General features: G+C 34.0%; 1 protein-coding gene across 3 annotated transcripts in view; it reads left to right on the forward strand.

Annotated features, from left to right (window-relative positions):
* The window catches only part of LOC149425158 (C-Maf-inducing protein-like), a 195,667-nt gene that overhangs the window by 8,085 nt on the left and 167,382 nt on the right, over positions 1-20,200 (forward strand). For all 3 annotated transcript variants that reach the window (XM_089649523.1, XM_089649530.1, XM_089649536.1), the window contains exon 2: positions 1,812-2,654. In XM_089649523.1, the coding sequence (XP_089505649.1) occupies positions 2,073-2,654 (582 nt within the window). In that variant the 5' untranslated portion in view covers positions 1,812-2,072. The remainder of the gene's footprint in view (positions 1-1,811; positions 2,655-20,200) is intronic.

Consider the following 20,200-nt stretch of genomic DNA (forward strand, 5'->3'; position numbering starts at 1 on the left):
ATTCCCGAGGTGGTGAATTCACCCATTAGAGGTTAATGCCTAGTGACTGGGTTTCACCGCGTTTCACGTGACGTCTGGCTAACGCTTTCCGAGCTGAATTTTCATCTAAAGCGAATTAGTATGCATAATATTTCGGTAATCACATAAATTACGATCGTCTCCTTCAGTCATTTTTCATGAATCTTAGAAAAGGGTGGCGTAGCAACCACTCAGATTTATCTGGACAGGGGCGGGCAACAGGTTCTTAAATATAATTATTATCATTTTTCAATTTATTGAAATAAATTTAGAAGGCTATACCCATCAATGTAATATTTAATTACTGAAGAAGACGGTAACATTAGTATTAACTTCTTCTTCGATGATTTCATACTAATGATTTTATTCCGGATTACATGCAGGGGTTGTGTAATGCAATGTAATCTATATTAGCACGGGGTTCGATAAAATATTTAAATACGTAGGACAGGACGTAAATAAATCAACATTATACAACAAATGAGATGAACAAAAAAAAAGGCACGTAGGTACATTAAATGGCAAAAAATTAATTAACAAGACAAGAATATCAAAAAAGATTATAATATTGCCATTACTATATTATTACATCGTTAGTTTCTCTTATGACGGTCTTTCGCGCATATTCTTTTTGTTGTATTGGGGAAAAATAATAATTCAATTATAATTAGAAACACAAATAACTAAAGTAGCACATATCCGAACTAGGTAATATTGGCTACACATTTGACTGAAAAAAAATTTTTCAGTTTGGTTGAGTATTTTGGTATCAAATCCAAATTTAAATTTTGTTTGAAAAAGGCCGCGCAGTAGTTCCTCTAAAGGCGGCATAATAATCTAATAACGGGGGTTTGCTAGATGCTCATATTTTAACTATTTATGATGAACGTATTACTAAAATCTCTAATGTTTCTAGAGGGATCTCTACGGATTTAAGTTATTTATATTTAAAATTAATAAAAACAGACCTTACCATTAAAATATTTTATGCAAAACGGTTTTTTTTTTTTTTATAAAATGATGATTTATTGAAACGATTATTGACGATGAATTAGTAACTTCCCGAGGTATCCCTCTAGAAACATTTTAGATTTCAGTAATATTGTTCTTAGGCGACTTTATCGCTTATGTAGTTAAGATTCCCACTTTAATTTAGGGTATTGTCTCGTCTTAACCAACCGGTTGTGACTTTTATTAGAGCAATTCGATTATTTTATAGCTTGCATCAGGAGTTGGCCGCTTTATACCTTATTCAAGCATAAAAATAATTTCTTATACCTGATATCAACCGTTCTTTATAAGCTTTGTTGTATTGAACTCTTGTGGCATTCAAGAATGGAAGAATGGTTGGGAGCAGTTGGGACTCTTGTGCGGTATTCACATAAAACTAAATTGAAATCGGCATCGCAGAAAATAAATTATGTCGAATATGTAATCATTTTAAAACCACGCTTGAAATATTCTTCAAATGTAAAAAAATTATTGTTTTATTTTGTTCGATATTAACAAGTTTGTTAGCGTCATAAATCAGGTTCTAGATACAACCATATTATGAACCTGCCTGATTTATGCTTTAAGAATGTACATAGATTATATATCTTATTAAAACTTGATTATTAAAACAATGTTGAATTAATCAATTTAATGTTGTACATTTCTAGACCTTTGTTAATGTTATTGTTTAGCATTGACGTCAATGCAAATGCGTTTTAGTAATAAATCATGATTGTATAACAATATAAGCTATGTATTTGCATTTTGACCAAACATTAAACAATAACTTTATATTGTAGGAATTCTCTAGGTAATTTAAAGTCGTCTTTTGAAACTCCAGTTTGTGCCGTGTTGTCACGCAACTCCAGTATAATAATAATATGGTGATGTTTATAAAATACTGATTAAGTGAGTGCCAGTTCATACCGAGAGGACAATAACTGAAAAGAGACTGTTTGATGAGTTTAAAGTTCGCAGTGTTCCGCTACGCCTTCTAGATGCCGCAGAAAGCGGAGTTCGTCTTATGACGGTTCTCCAACTGCTGCTCTGCCGTCTGGGACATGTTCTGCTTTGGCAGAGTGGTGGCAGAGCGGCAGCGGATCGAGGGGTGCGGGGGGCCCTCCACGCCCCTCTCCCCGCCAGCACCTGCCGCCAAGTGGGGTAATGCCGAGGACGTCATCTCAGACATCAGCAGCGACGGCAAGTACGAGATCGACATCCCAACCCCCAAAGAATTCACGCTGGCCAACATAGCAAACTTGCGATACATCGACAGCGACAAGCAAGACGAAGACAGCGTCGATGGAACCGACGAAATAGAAGCTTTTGAATGTGGAGGGATCGACGAAGATATATACCCAGGCCTAAATGAAGCTTTACTAATCAGAGACACTGTGATAAAGATCGCTCCCACGCGGGCCGGTCTGTTCGAATGGGGGTCAAACAAGAGCCTGAACAACGGGGGCTCCGGTGGGGCTTGCTCCGGCCCTAGACCCCGCATCATCGACAACTTGAGCGGGGAGCGTGTGGGGGCGCGGGGTCCGGCCTCCTCCGCCGACCTGGCGGACCGCCTCGGCAGCCAGCTGCTCTACACCCGCCAGGAGAGCGAGGAGTCTACCTTCGGCAACGATTTAAAGACTGATGTAAGTATAACATGTTTTCCATTGGCTATTCTATTTTCCAGAAATAGCAGGTGAAATATGTTCTTTGCACTGTACGTTGAAGAAGTTAAAAACTTCCTACGTTATAATGCATTTCAAAAGTCGGCATGTTGAAATGATTACTTATCGCTAATCAACATGTTTTTATCAATAGATAGGCATTTATTGATTGCTATTATTTCTTATCTATATTTTACCACATTCTCCATCAACACGATATGAAAATAATAATAGTTTTGTGATTCTTCGATGATAAGTTGTATGGAAGAGCGAATTTTAAGGATATTTGCTTTCCGTATCTATCTATTGATATAATAAATTATTGATTATGTTATTCTGATAGTACAAAATAAGTTAATTTTAAATTGTTTTCACGCAATGCCCACATTTTCCTTCATATATTTACGAAACGCCTTTTTAGGGGCTTTTACATATGAGTAATAAAATTTATACATTATTTATTATACATAACTAAACTGTCTCAGTAAAACAATCTTTTGTAAATTTAAGCGATTAATTGAAGATGTCCACTGACTTGGTATAATTATTTCCCTCCATAAGTATTCTTGGGCAATGAGGAATGCATATGGTAGTTAGTCTATGATAAACTATAGAAAAGAAATTAGTTTTTTTGTGATTTTCAAAAAGTAAAAAGTGGAGTTGTGCAGCTTCACACATGCATTCCTGATATTTCAGAACATAGCCTTATACTCGTACATCCATATTCCTCCTACGACGTGAGCATTCCACACCCCTTTTCATGAATGTTCAAAATTAGATATGTAATAACAGAAACAGATATGTAGGTTGAGGTGAAGTACGTGTTATGTATGTAGTGGGGGTATTCCACAGACATAGGAATTAATAGACGAGAAGATAATGGCGAGGGGTAAAATCAACTGTTGAAGAACGAAGGGAGTGAAGCTGACTGTGATTCGTCAATAAATCAATCTGACAGTAAATAGGCATCTCGCATTATAATATCACCATTTACTTCTTAAAAGTAAAATCTGCTTTTGAATGAATAGACATTTTTACATGGGAGCGCAAATTACTCGCCACGTTATGAACAAATTTGCGAAGTCCAAATTCGGCAAAAAAATTCGGTTCTATTTTCAGAGTCGAATATTTCGTTTAAGTATTTAGTTAAGACACTTTTATAAATGTTCATAATTTACTTCCCAGCAACCAACCAGCATTGTGTTTCGCGTCCAGACGTTTCTCGATGTGATAGTAACAACTGATTCATATTATACGATGTGAATATGCTTAAATAAAGTAAAATAATGCTTATATATGGAATGTAATACGACAATTGGGTTTATTCTCTTTTTCACATCTATTTTTACAAGTTTTCATAGTACAAGTCAACATTTTGCCGTGTTATTTCGTAAAATGAACCGATGATGCCTCGACCATAGTTCGCACAAGAATGATGACGTCACGTTTTCAAATTTCACTTGAGGCCATACGCGAGCACAGCCGACTCCAATGGAACCGGTATGGGGAGTGGGGATAATACGCTTTTAATCACTTAGGGCAGGTCTACTAATATTCATATGTCTATGGGGTATTCATATTTTATATGAAAACTAGCTGACGTGTACCGGGCGTTGCTGGGGAGAATTGAGAGAGGGAGAGAGGGGAGAGAGAGACAAATACCACATGAATAAACATTTCTGAAAGCTTTTTAAAGATGTACAATTCCGTAGTACATTATTTTGATATACCTCATAAGGTTTAGCCAGCGTTAGCAATTTAGAATTGAAACAATTTGTATACACAACTTTTAATTAAAATAATCTACATGTTTCAAAGCCAATGGCTTCTTGCCAGGATAATGAAAAAAAAATTAATATAATTTTCATCATCCTGATGAAGAAGCCATTGGCTTTGAAACATGTATGTTATTATTAATTAAAAGTGGGGTGTACAAAGTGTTACTTTTTCATATTATTAAAATAACGCCGTGTTTTTGCAACTATTGAAGAAGCATTCATATTTTATTTATTTATTTGTGATATATTAAATAGGTACGTAGTCATCTACATCCTGATGCAATCCTTATTCGCATGCATTATTAAAATTAAAATAAACTTTTTTTGGAATAAATCGATCACATATTTTCGTAATTTACGTTTAAATGCTTATGTTTTTTTTCTAATTTTACTTATTCTGGTAATTCGCAAGATATCTTTATAGCTCCGTATATTGTCGTAAATAATTTCTAGTAAACATTCTTTAATGGCCTTTATTGTATAATTCAAAAGACCAATAAATAAAACAGCACAAATCTGTAGGTACTAGATATTTGCTCTTCCTTTTGTGAACAAAAATAATTATTCAGTTTCATCGGATATTTTGACCTCAAATCTAAATTTTAGCTTTGTATGAAAGACCGCGCAGTCGTTCCTCTTAATAATTCGTGTCATACTTTTTTTATGTACGTTAAGTTTCACGCACGTGCACCGGGGATCGATACTGCTAGCTTCTTAGAGTAGGCTCCATTAAAATACCTGTTGAAAAGACTCGGCATGCGCACATTGCGTCTGTGCATTAGAGATGGCAATCGGTCTATTAACAATGGATTGTCGGAACAGACGGACCGCCCTCCTTTGCACAGAATTAAGTAAGTTTAGAAGTTTTGTGGGGCTCCAGCCCAGAGGTGGCTCCCAAATTCAATTGTTGGACGTGCTTGATATTTTTATAGGGTTTTTAGCTGGTTACTATTGAAGAATCTGATTTCTTGGAAGTCTGATTTACTCTTAGTATTGTTATAGTAAATGAATGAAGTCTTTTATACACAAATCTAATTATATAAAGTGGCGGCGTTTGTTTGATTTCAATATACAAATCTACAGTTTTATTTCGAGAGCGATGCAATTTTGCACACTTGCTATTCAAAAAAGAGAAAGATAAGCGTCTAAGTCTGATTTCGACAAACTATGCTTAAAGCCCGAGTAACGCCGGGGACTTAAAAATTAATCTTTCCGCTTTACACAATCTTCGAATATTGAATTTGGGAATAGTCTCATTAGCACTGGGCAACTGTTGCACAATTATTCCATAGCTATCACCCATCAAAAATTAGATAGTTTCAGATTTGTCGCTGTACCCGATACGAACAACATATTGAGAGTTTTTACAATTTCGCATATTTTGGTTATCTGATGAATAATTGCTTCATTAGTGATAGTATCTGTCAGGGGGATTATGAGCTGTGATTATATGTAGCTGCGCAGGAGGATTATGAGATGGGACTATGAGCTATGATTATAGCTGCGCCTATATGTAGATATTTTATTTATTTATTTGCAAAAACAGTACAAAAACCAATACATTGCAAAAGCGGTAAACAAATTATGGAAGAAAATTTTATACATAAGTATACAGTTAAAACATATGCAAAAGCGGTAAACAAAATATGGAAAAAAATTTATACATAAGTATGCAGTTAGAACAAATACAATATTTCGCGCTTAAAGTCGTTGTAGGACATATGGAAAATATCCAAGTTAGCTGGAAGGGAGTTAATTAACCTAGTGAGTCTTCCCAGGGGCATCACCATTGGTAAGTTAGTTCTGGACCTGGGAAGAATTAAAAGCCTGTGTTGGCGGCCTCTCGTGAAATTATCCGGGACATAAAGTCCTATTTTTGACAGAACGTCTGGAATTGATAGTAAACCATTCAGAAGCTTGTAAGCCATCAACAATAATGCGACGTCCCGTCTGGAACTAAGGCTGCAGATATTCAGCATTCCCGAGATAAATGCTGTTGGAAACAGCCATGGGTAAAAACCAAACTCTCTCATATAGAGGTATCGTAAAAAAAATTTTTGTATTTTCTCGACCATTAGTACGTAGACAGTATCCTCTGGTCCCCATACCTGAGATCCACTCTCGAGAATGCTACGCACTAAGCTAAAGTAAAGCAGCCTAATGATTGCAAGGTTTGTCAGTTCCTTTGAATTGTGTATGACAAAACCTAACATTCTTGTAGCTGATTTACAGATCTTTTCAATGTGAGCGTGAAATGTTAAGCGAGCGTCATACACAATTCCTAAGTCCTTATAAGTCACCGTATGCTTCAGTGATGTATCTTTCATTTTGTAATTAAAATATACGATCTTTTGTGACCTCGTAAAACACATAACTGAGCATTTTTGGAAGTTGAAACCGAGTTTGCTGTCAATAAAATTTATATATCAATTTTTAAAATCCATGTTAAACAAAGGTAGGTGAAAATTCCTAAATTTTGTGTTGTAAAAACGGCGCTGTACAAATCATCCAAATATTAATTTCCGATTTTATGTCCGGGTTAAATCTTCCCCATAGGAAAAACTAAACCCTTCCACACACTTTTCCACAAATGATCATCTAGTCAATCAACATTATGCAAGTGCATTATATAAGCAAAATAAATACAAAACAATACAAGAACAACACGTCAACTCACCAGAGATCAAATGGGAAAATAATTCACCGACTCCAAATATTTTCATATCAGAGGGTTCGGCTCGGTAGAACTCCTAACAGGGCCTATAAATCCTACTGATCCCTCAACATAAATATTTAAAAAATCTTTCGTTATCCTACATGTATTTAAAATGACTGATTTTTGCATTTTTATGTATGCATAATTTTTTTTATAGATCTAATGCGCCTAAATTTTTAATAAGAGAGCTAGGTATAATGCCAGTAGCCGAAATAACAAATGGTATTATTTGTATAGTCTGAGAATGCCAAATTCTTTTTATCTCATTTCCTAAATCTGCGTATTTTCTTATTTTTGAATATTACAAGAATTTGGAATAGCGACATCGATGATATTATAAGTTATTTTTTTAATTTTGTCATGTGAAACTACATCGGGTCTATTATGACTAATTGCTCGGTCTGTTAGTATAGTTTTATCATAATATATTTTATAAAATTCGTTTTCTAAAAATGAATTTGGTTCGTATTCATAATATGGTATTATATTACGGCAGTCAATCAAGTTATGTTTAATTACCAAACTTTATTATTATTATTATTATGATTAGGAAGGCTTCAATATGCACTCATGTATTGCAATTATATAAAACGTAGTTCATCAAAACCATTAATTCTTACGTAAACTAATAACATTGTTTTATTACCAACCAATCAGTGTGTGTGTGTACCTACCACTACCACTACCTAGCCTAGGCTACGGAGGTTTACCTTGACACTTTTCCGTTGATCGTATTTATTTTGAAAAATATGTATTATATCGGTACTTTTACCGTAAATTCACTGATGTGTAACTGTGACAATAGTTATGTTAGGTTATATACGGAGAAAACTTTCTGCTTAATTAAATTTGTTAAAAATCTGGTCATATTATTCGTTTTTCAGTGAATCGCGGGACTGCAGGCCTTTAACGAATGAATTAACAGAGTTCCTAACGAAGTATCAGTTAAAAACGGGACTGCAGGCCTTTAACGAATGAATTGACAGAGTTCCTAACAAAGTATCAGTTAAAAACTAATGTTTTATAGGACGACGGAATGTGTTCGTACAAATATCGATATTATCGTATATCATCATTATATTTATTAGGAAAGAACAAATGCGTGAACACGTGTTCCGATTTATTCTTAGTGACTAATATTTTATCAGGAAATTGGCATGCTATCGCTGTTTTAACAGGATCATTTTTCTCCGTGTATTCTGTATTCACGTGACTGAGAAATAACGTAGTTTTCGTGCGTTTTGTGATGAAATTTCCTCTTCCAGTATAATGAGAAAAAATTGCGTAGACAGTTTTATTTTTCTCTTCAAGCATGAAGGTTTTCAGCGCTGGACAGATAATCCCCTAGAAGTGTGACCCATACTGATTTCAAAGAAAGCCGATGTCGCTTATTTACATTAGACCTTTCGGCTTTTCGACAGGCCAATGAAATCGAATTAGAAAATGTATGATGAATTTCAGCAGAAGAATAATTATGCTTCCTCCGGGAACACAGACACGCCCACAATACACTTCCTAATATTTTATGTTTATCTCTGCTTTCGGCTTGCCTTTGACAGGGCATACTGTGTAAAATGCCGCATTTAGTCAGGAGTGAAATGATTCGGCGGCGCGCTGTCTTGTCAGTTTGACGTTAACGTGTTTAGTATGCACGCTTTTTTAACGTGGATTTTCAAACATTTTTCAGAGTTGTATTATTGGTTAGATGTTAGATGATCAAATTCCATATATTATAATTACCAAAAAAATAAATAAATTATTTCGAGGTCGTATAGTGACCTTTATTTTTTTACTTGAATTCCGAACAAGAGTCCCAATTGCCAGGAGTAAGTAGATCTGTCACCAAAAATATTATGTTGTGAGGCAGCAGGGAGAAGTAGGAAAAGTTTGTTGTGAGGCAGCAGGGAGAAGTAGGAAAAGTTTGTAAGTACATGTCTATGCAGATCTAGTCATTTATAGCAATGTTTAGATTATTTGTTACGGCCCCGCAGTAAGCATTCAAAGATGGTTTGAAATGGAGATATGTATACGAATGTTAGAATGTTAATATTAACACGATAATAAATGAACGAAATAGGTAAAAAATATTTAATAAAATACGACTCGTTTGAAATAGAGAAAATTCTCTCGACAAATTTCAAATTCAAAACGACAAATATTTGCGTTTAAATACACACAGTGATTTTCTTCATGCCTATAACATATTAAATAACAGAACAAAGCGTGTTTTTAATAATTTTTGGAGCTTAATTTTCGATTGTTTTTTTCTATGGTGGGAATATCATATAATTAACGTTTCGGAATAACAAACGTATAGATATTATCTTCAACAATAACTTTAGAACATAAAAACTTACAGCGTTAACGAGAAACTTGTTATAAATCGGTAGAAATTGGCTATGCGGGGGCTTAAATAACACAGATAGAGTCACATGGGGTAACCCTACGCGGTGGGAAAGTGTACGCAGCGATGTTTCCTACAAATTCATGCATGATTCATTCACCTGCACTTATTTATCAATTCTCTAGTGCTTTAGGTAGTCTTTAATCCGGTTGTATGTACAGTGAACCCTACGTAGAAAATAAAGATTAACAGCTAAAGTACTCTTTGTCATGGTTTTCTTATTTGTCTTTTCTTATTCGCCTATATTACCGATGGTTGCTTTTGTTTATTCAATTGTGTCAGAACGGTGTGGTCCATGACAATTTTTAATAAAATACATTTTCACAAATGCAAAGGGCGATTCATTTAGACGCCATTTTTTTAAAGTTAATTTTATTTTTGTTCGGTGGGGTAAGCGTAAGTAGTTTCGTAGGTGCGTACACTTACCCCTGTCCGTAAAATGATTTTAAACATGTACATGTTTCATCTCATGTTTAATTCTTACAGTATTAAATATTCCGCGAATATGAAAGCATCCGGAAAGTTGTTTTGCACCAAGAGCAGGTTGAAAGCAGAGTGCGAACACTTACACTACCCTTATGATGGACATTGCAATGCTGTCCGAAACGTTGGCTAAAGAAGGAGCCAACGTAATTACCGTATGCAAATGCTTACCCCGCCTATGGGTTAAGTGAAAGCAATCAACATACATGTGACCCTTATTTTAAAAATTTTGACATATGAACCGTATGAGTTTTAGTTTTAGTTTAAGATAACTTAATAGTTAACCATATTAATAAACAATAAATTTGAATAAAATATCTGAATCTTTTAATACAAAAATCCTAGAACATTATTTTTTATTTTATTCGTTCTGAATCCTGAGTCTAGGATCCTTACAGCTCGCAACGTAGGTCGCCTCAGGAATAAAGTCAACAACTAGACCTTATATACATCTCTGAGCTACATCCATTGCTTGCGCACTCTTGCCAAATAACACACAAAATCATGTCGGCGAAATCTGCATCTCGCCAAAAGACTCTGAACGAGGCTTTATTGAATGGGCGTGATAATTTGACATTTTATTGAACGTGAACAATGAGATTCATCGATGGTTAGATAATTAGTTAGTTGCAGGGCCGTATTTAGGCGTATGCTACCAAGGCTGCAACCCATGGGCTCCCATCACAAGGGGGCCCGCACCACTTTGTTTAACCAATTGTTCACTACTTATTTAAAGTTAAGTTGTGTGCATATTATAAGTAGCACCATCAGTATGAAATGTGGGGTTAACCAATAAGCCACTTAACTATTTCTATGTTATGTTATATTTTATAAAGTTTAAGTTTAGACTTACGGAATTCAATACTTCGTTTGTGTGAAAGCACTATGAAACAATATTTAATGACTACAATTTCTTATCAGCGAAATTCTGCGCATTTTTTTAAAAAATGTTTTTTAAAATAAAATACAGATTTTTGCATATTTGGGAACAGAGACATGAATCTTAACAATTTAACAACCTAACAACTTAATCTTAACAAGTTAACTACTCGTTATAAGCAATAATTAGTCGCCTGAAATATCAATCCAAATTGAAAACATCTCCCTAGAGTAAAAATAAAAAAAATATAATAAGCAGTAATTGTTGGTTGAGGTACTAGTGCATGTTGAATCATTTGGCGGGTTGGAAATAAGCCAACATTGCTCAGTGGTTTCAGAGCACCTGACCGGACATCAGAAGTCACGGGTTCAATTCCCGTTGGCGGCATTTATTTTTACTCGGGAGATATTTTCAATTTGTATTGATATTTCAGGCGACTAATTATTACTTATAATTATTTTTTATCCTTTATGCTATGCATAAAACCTTGTCTTATAAATATTAGTTTATCATTAAAAAATAATAAGTGAACTACTCTTGCCTACCTTTAAAAATAGGCATATTAAAATGTGTTACTATTTAATAATGAACTTTAAACGTTTATTTTTAGGTTTTAGGTTATAAAATTGCTCTACAATGCACCACAACCTCGGGTCTACAGATAATAAATACGGCCCTGGTTAGTTGTCGGATTCCATAAAATATTATGATTTCCAAATCTGCCCCGCGCTAAAATTACCCCTTGTCTCAAGGCTTTATTGAATGGGCGTGATAATTTGACATTTTATTGCACGTGAACAATGAATTTAATGGTCGCTGCAAATTGATCACGGCATAATTCATCCAGAAACGCCAATAAATTATCGGCGGAAATAGAAAATAATAAAAATCATTCAATCTATTTTACCCACGTTACGCGCATAAAAGTCGTGCATTGCTAATAAATTTGATGCGCTCCGAACGCGTCAAAAAGCCCACTCTAAGTAGCTTCGTCCAGACTCCGAGAGGCGTGCGACGAATTTATTGGATAGTTATTAGTGTCAAGCACAGACATATGAATATATAGACTAGAAATTAAAATGAGGGGTAAAATCAACTGTTGAAGAACGAAGGGGGTAAAGCTGACTGTGATTCGTCAATAAATCAATCTGACAGTATATAGGCATCTCGCATTATAATATCACCATTTAGTTCTTAAAAGTGAAATCTGCTTTTGAATGAATAGACATTTTTACATGGGAGCGCAAATTACTCGCCACGTTATGAACAAATTTGCGAAGTCCAAATTCGACAAAATAAATTTCTTCTATTTTCAGAGTCGAATATTTCATTTACGTATTTAGTTAAGACACTTTTATAAATGTTCATAATTTACTTCCCGGCAACCAACCAGCTTTGTGTTTCGCGTCCAGACGTATCTCGATGTGATAGTATATGTTTCTACAACTGATCCATATTATACGATGTGAATATGCTTAAAATAATGCTTATATATGGAATGTAATACGTTAATTGGGTTTATTCTCTTTTTCACATCTATTTTTACAAGTTTTCATACCACAAGCCACCATTTTGCCGTGTTATTTCGTAAAATGAACCGATGATGCCTCGACCATAGTTCGCACAAGAATGATGACGTCACGTTTTCTAAATTCACTTGAGGCCATACGCGAGCACAGCCGGCTCCAATGGAACCGGTATGGGGAGTGGGGAATAATACGCTTTTAATCACTTAGGGCAGGTCTACTAATATTCATATGTCTATGGTGTCAAGCTATAGTTGAACGTTGATGGAACTGACCAAACATATTGTTACATTCGCAATTGATTTCGTACACCAGATTTTGTACTTTTGAACTTTTTGTTTGTAAGTTGAAAACGTGTGTTGTGTGGACTGTCTGGACAAAGCTATTAGCTTTTGACGTTTCGATTCTGAATGTTGGTCTTCCACCGGGACGACACTGAAAGTATCCACCACTCACTGACGCTTTTCACTCCAATTAAACCGATAAAAGAGCTTGGTGGCCGTGACCGTGCGCCCAATGTAAGCTCAGTTTTTCTGCCAATGAAATTGATCAAACATTTACAAATATAAAAATTACTTCTTGAACTGATGATAATAATAGTAATAAATGTTTTATTATCTTCCTTTATTTGTAACAAATATAGGGTTTTCCAATAAGAGGTGTTATTTTGAATAGCCCGCTATTTCGGTAGATGTTACTTTTGAAGCTGTCATTTTTTGACATTTAACAAGTAAAAACTGCGCCATAAAAATGGAATGATACACGCTTCAACAATGCATTGAAATTATTAAAATTCACTTGAGTGAATCAAATGCAAATCATCTTGAGTGATGAGGCCCATTTCCACCTCGGTGGCTTCGTCAACAAGCAAAATTGTCGCATCTGAGGCTCGGAAAACCCAAGAGTTATTGTTGAAAAGCCTCTCTATCCTCAACGTGTGACCGTTTGGTGCGGTTTATGGTCCGGCGGAGTCATTGGACCTTACTTTTTCGAAAATGAGGCTGGAGCAACACTTACGGTGAATGGATAGCTATCGAGAGATGATTAATGATTTTTTATGGCCGGAATTGGATGGTATTGATCTGGACAATGTTTACTTTCAACAAGACGGCGCTGCGTGCCACACAAGCAACGAAACCATTGATCTTTTACGATTGAATATCAAAATAATGCCTCTTATTGGAAAACCCTGTAGAATATGGTACACTCACTGGCACTCTCTCATGCTGAGGATTTCATTTATATATTATTAAAATTTTGTAGTATGGATAATATTAGTAATTATAAATGTAATTTTGAATGAGAGTGGGATTTTGTTGTAGGTAATCAATATCATTGATTCATCTGGGACCAGGCGTGTTAATTAGTATAATATATTAATAGCGCAAACAAAAAAACAAAAAAATCTTGAAATATAGGTATATAAATTTTCAATTTCGATAATGACAATTAATAATTTTCTGTTAAAATATTTTCTTAATGGTAGGAACCTACTTAATCACTTGTCTGTATTCTTCACAAAATCAGTTACAATTTTTAAAATATGACACTAAGGACGGGTTGTTTCGGAGGATTTGAACAATTCATCAAATTTCAATGTTGATATCCGGGTTTTGTGAAAGTCCTATTCAAGTTCTGTTATTATATCAGCATAGGGTAGTTGCTTGACAGAACTGAAATAAAAATAGAACTTGAAAAAATCTTTCACAGAACCTGAAAATTAACTTTGAAATTTTAAGAATTGTTCAAATTCTCCGAAACAACCCGTCCTTAAATTCAAGTAAAGCATATTCAACCAGATTTCACGCAGGATGTATCATGTATCAAACCAGTATCACATTTTTTTATGGATTATAAGATCAATTCGGGGGTTTTCATATAGGAATAATGTAAATTCAATAAAAAATCTATTTGAATGTCACTTTTGAATACGGAAATAAATTAATGCAAATCTTCGAAGCGGAAATTAACCCACTTGCTGACATCTGATCGTGCTGAAACTCAGATAGACTCGTTTTCGATGACAATGCGCTTGGTATCAATCACGTACACACACGCGGACGCATTACAGTAGTTAATATACGAAATTAATGTCAGTCCTACACGATCGGCGTCTGGCAAGGTCGGTAATGTGTTTGACTCAGGTCCCGGGAAGGAAGGTTCATTCCTCAGCCAAACCTGCCCTGCCCAGTTTTAAGACATTTAAAAATAGATGTTTAAAAAATATATTTATTTTAAATTTACGTTCTTTGAAAAATTTTGTAAATCTGTAACTTTTTATAATTACAATATTGTGTTAGCGCTCTAAACACCTAACTTCCCTTTACCTCCATTTTGTGTGATCAAATTTATTATTTCGTGTAATTTGATAACTACAACTACAATGTAGTATAATATCGTTTATGTATTTGTTTATAATTTTATAACATTAGTTAAATAATTTTCATGCAATCGGTAAAGCCGAGTTGGTCATAGAAACAAACATCATTTTTTTCTGAAAAGTGTCTAAGCATCACCGAATGACAAGGTAAGTTAAAGAGATAGGGATTTAACGGCCACGGTAGGTTAAGTACAAAGAGTAATTTTTTTAACAACGTCACTTAACATAGCGATTATCCTTCACTTGTGTGTTGACCACAGAGACGCTAGCTGTGCCGATATAGAATATTTATTCTGTGTGAAACAATAGGTTTTATACTTTTAAATCGTGTTCGTTTTGTGAGTGAAATTGTTGGGTGCCTATAATTGATTATTTATTGTTTAGCAGTCATTGTTCGTCTTCCTAAATCGTGAGTTCATATAAAAAAATAGTAAAATTAAATTACATTTGGCATTTCACAAACATTTGGTTCCTTAGAACAGGCAATCTGCCTAGCTAGGAACTAAATTCGACCTAACAAAACGTAATAACACGTGTACCTACTCATTTTAAATATATGCTCTCATAATGCTATGTTATTACTGTTATGTCTGCTTTAAATGTATCTAATGTAAAATAAATAAAAATAAAATATAAATAATTAACCGGATTAAAATATTTTTTTTACTTATCTATTTAAAAATGTCTTTAAAAACGTTTTATTTTGGTTTGACTGAGTATTGAACCTTTCTACCCAGAAACTGTAGTCGACAACGATCGGGCAGGACGGACATTTATTTCGTGTATTTACTGCTGTAATGTCGTCGTTTTAGTGTGTACGTGATTGTTACCAGCAGACAGTCTATCTGTCGAGTTACAGCTCGATCTGATGTCGGGAAGTGGGTTAATTTACGCTTCCAAGATTTGCGTTCATTCATTTTCGAAAAAAAGTTAAATTCAAATATATGTCATTGATAATAAGATAATACTCATTTATATAAACGAAACATGAAACAGAACAAGACACAGAAATTAAACAAAATTACGGTTGCAACTAGGAATCGAAACCGGGATCTCTTGTCTTACCTGGAACACTCGACCATTGGCATCAAGTTATTAAACGTCATATTTGTCGATCTCATATTTCAATTTCAAAATTAACAAAATAACATCTTGCAACTAATATTTCTCATATTTTAAGCAGCTACCTAAATCTATGTCTAAAATAGTTATATTTAGAATGAAATAATGCGTCGATTCTCAGTACTTACCCTGACAATTTTGTAATTTAGTATTCAAAAAGATAATTGAATTTCTTTAGGAACGGGGTTATTTGTCGTATTTTGTAAAATGTACCTAGGTAGGTAGTTTCATTCATTTAATTCAATTCGTTTGGTAGGTACTAAACTTTTCACGTGTTCTGTAAGTTAGGTAGGTGCTTTAAACCATGGTCAATATAATATGTATTACAATATTATTTTATGATTATTATTATTATCGGTCGGTGGCTGAGTTGACATCGCATTTGGTTCGTGTGTTCAATTCCTCGGCTGGCTAAGTCCTCCATCACAATACAAACAACATTTTCCGCTTTCTGTGGTGGTAGTAGATTTTCAAATAATTATCAGGTTATTCGTAACCCGGGAATATTTGTCTTTCTTTTTAAAAAAAATATGTGTATTTATGTCGCGTTATAATTTATTCCACACTAAGCCAAATATAATTTTAATTTTATTATTTTATTTAATCTTTCTCAAATACGTCAATACAATGGGTGGCCAAATTATCAGATTCTTCAAACCAGTTTGCTGTGTAATATTTTTTTAAATAGAAGGATTTTATACTATTTAAATGTAAATTAGGTATTTAGTGTACAATTAAAAATAAGCTACTTTATTTTAAATAATTAGTTTTTGAGAAAAAGCACAATACAAAATATCTAGAAGCATCTCCCTTGGCGTCAGTTACAGAACTCCATTACTATAAGACGACGCATGGTTGTTCTAGCAGAAGTAACTCTGGCTTCATTTCTAACTAGCGCAACTCCATCGCACATTTCTCCTAGTTTCCCGGCAAATTTTAGGAATTTTGTCGATCAATTCGAAGCGCAGTGAATCGCTTTTCTTCTCATATTCTATTCTCTGACTTACTGTAATCATTTTTCTATCAAGTTATTCTAAGATAACTGTTTAAAAAACACTAGTGTAACTAATAATTTGTCCACCTACTTTAAAATGAGGCAAAAATAACCCATTAAATTCTTTTTTGTCTTTTTGTGTATACCTATTTCATTCTATTTTAATATAATTATTCTTTTTCAACGAATTATATTTCTCTATGCAGAGTGACGACCTTTACACCAAAGAGTGGGCAATGTGTTTATATCTATATTTGCATGCATATGAGTATATTAAGGCGATGCACTACGCCGTTTAATATTTTGAATCGAGCCGCTATCAATAACACACCTTACGTAGATGGCGATAAGGCTTAAATTCACGCTTCACACCATCCACCTGTTTTGATTTATGCAAGAAAAAAACATGGCCAAAAAGTGCCTTTTATTTTATTTTGTGGATGTTCAGGCACAAATATTTAAATTTTTTTCAATCATTTTATAAATAACTTATTTTGCCACATTATACAATAAAATCATAACCGAAAATAGGTTCGTAAGTAAGAGATTTTGAACTTTAAAGCAGTTTTCATAGGCCTATACATTATTTTTTTCTGGGATTATGAAAAGACTTATCTAAAAATACTCGATTATTTCAAAGGCCAGGATGTATTCTACTCGCAGTTTTTAATTAAAACATCTGAAACATTTTTAGGCGACCAAATTTTCAAACCGAAAACACATGATTTTAAATTACTACGTAGTGCATCGCCCTAAGAAGTAACGAGAATCAATCATCTCATTTGTATTATAATAAAAGGTGGCATAAAAGTCATATCACTCTATCAGAAGTTGCTCTATTTTTTTAAATTGGCGTCTTAAGGTTAAACGCAACGCTCGTTGTATTCTACGTGTTCACAGATGGCGTTAATTAATTAATTTTGTTTAAATACGCTTTTGCAAGGTATTGCTTTACAATATTAAGACAAATCATTTGTTTGCGCCCGTATATACGCAATATGAATATGAATCAATAGTTTTGTTCGTTTAAATACTTAATTCTTTCGAGAAAGGCACACAAATACAATATTTTACCGATGATTCAATCCAATATTGTATTTGTATGCCTTTCTCGATAGAATTGAGTTTTTATATGGACAAAACTATTTATTCATATTCATATTGCGTATATGAAGGCGCAAACAAATAATTTGCCTTAATACTGTAAAGCAATACCTTGCAAAAGCGTATTTAAACAAAATTAATTAATTAACGCCATCTGTGAACACGTAGAATACAACAAGCGTTGCGTTTAACCTTAAGTCAACACGACTTGGACTTTTGTGAAATAAACAGTAGCAGAATACATGTTGACAAACGATGGATCGCCCCCATATACTAATTAATATATTCATTAACAAAGTTTAGGAAATAAAGTTAAAAAACAAAGTTTTAGTCCTTAGGAAATCAGTATAGACAATAAACACTATACAACATACTGTTTCGTAGAAAATTATGTTGTGCTGCAAAAATACAAAAACGATCAAAATAAATAAAAATGTAAATGTTCGTTTGTTCAAAATCTTAAATATCCGATAGATTTTGAATTTCGACACAAATTTGTATTCGAATACGCGTGTGTTTCCATATACCTGTATTATATTGTTGTCGCCTGTGACAGGTAAAATCAATTTATTTTTTTAAAACAGCGCTATCTATTGTTTCTGTTGTATCTCTATATGCACAGATATACTGAGCCACTGCAACGCGTGGCGGGGCACAGCTAGTTTATAATAAATAAACAAATTTAGTTAAAATCTGCATGAAAAAGCAAATTCTTCAAGCTTCGTAAAATTTGAAAAACTGACATTTACCCTTTTAAAAGCAAGCCACATGGCAAATAATGCCAATAACAATTATCTCTTCATATTCAGTATTTTTAGTTTATAATTACTCATACCTACATCATTAGTAAGGATTACGGATTCCTTTTCATCCCAGAGACATTTGTTATGAATAAAGTGTTCTTTATAAAGGAAATAATAATAATAAATATTATTGGACAGTAAAAAAACTTTATATCACGAACGTATTCAGCTCAATTGATTGACAGAACTATGCAATGACCGAAAGAAAAATTTATATCACGAACGTATTCAGCTCAATTGATTGACTGAACTATGCGATGACGGAAAGAAAACTTTACATCACGAACGTATTCAGTCAATTGATTGACTACTATGCAATGACGGAAAGAACACTTTATATCACGAACGTATTCTGCTCAATTGATTGACTGAACTATGCAATGACCGAAAGAAAACTTTATATCACAAACGTATTCAGCTCAATTGATTGACTGAACTATGCGACCACGGAAAGAAAACTTTTTATCACGAACGTATTCAGCGCAATTGATTGATTACTATGCAATGACGGAAAGAAAACTTTATATCACGAACGTGTTCTGCTCAATTGATTGATTGAACTATTCAATGACGGAAAGAATATTATACATTATGCACGGAGAAAAATGAGTATTGCTAATTTGTTGAGAATCTCTTCAAATTATTGGGAATTCGTTTAAAAACGGGATAAAAGGAATTACGAATGAATTAACAGGTTTCCTGACAAACTTTTAATAAATTACGAAAGTCGGAACACGTGCTCAGAATCAAGATATATATGTACGTACATTTGCCTTGATAATATTGCACGCCGAAATTAGAAGAGATTCTTAATATTTAATTATTGAAGACAATATTAGCGATTTCTAAACGAAAATCTGAAACAGAAAAATCAGAAAAGGATACGGTCACATCTAGGACTCACCGTCGACTGCCGGGGCACCGCTCTTATACCACTGAGCTAATGGGAACCTAACCCCTTCGGTCACATTTAACTGTATCGTACTTCGAATAAGAACTTCCAACATTGTCTTCATTTTTTCATCGCACATTTTTTTATTGAAGACAATATTAGAGATTTCTAAACGAAAATCTGAAACAGAAAAATCAGAACCCAGGACCCTTGCCTTGCCGGGGCACCGCTCTTTACCAAGGCAAGGGTCCTGGGTTCGAGTCCTAGATGTGACCGTATCCTTTTCTGATTTTTCTGTTTCAGATTTTCGTTTAGAAATCGCTAATATTGTCTTCAATAATTAAATATTACAATTTGAAGTTTTACTCAATAAAGCTATTCCAGAAAATAAAGATTCATAATAAATTAGCAATACTCATTTTCTCCGTGTGCATTGCATGATTGTA

This window comes from Hesperophylax consimilis, chromosome 3 (genome assembly GCF_061612785.1).
Source record: "Hesperophylax consimilis isolate HC1 chromosome 3, BYU_Hcon_1.0, whole genome shotgun sequence".
NCBI classification, from domain to species: Eukaryota; Metazoa; Arthropoda; class Insecta; order Trichoptera; family Limnephilidae; genus Hesperophylax; species Hesperophylax consimilis.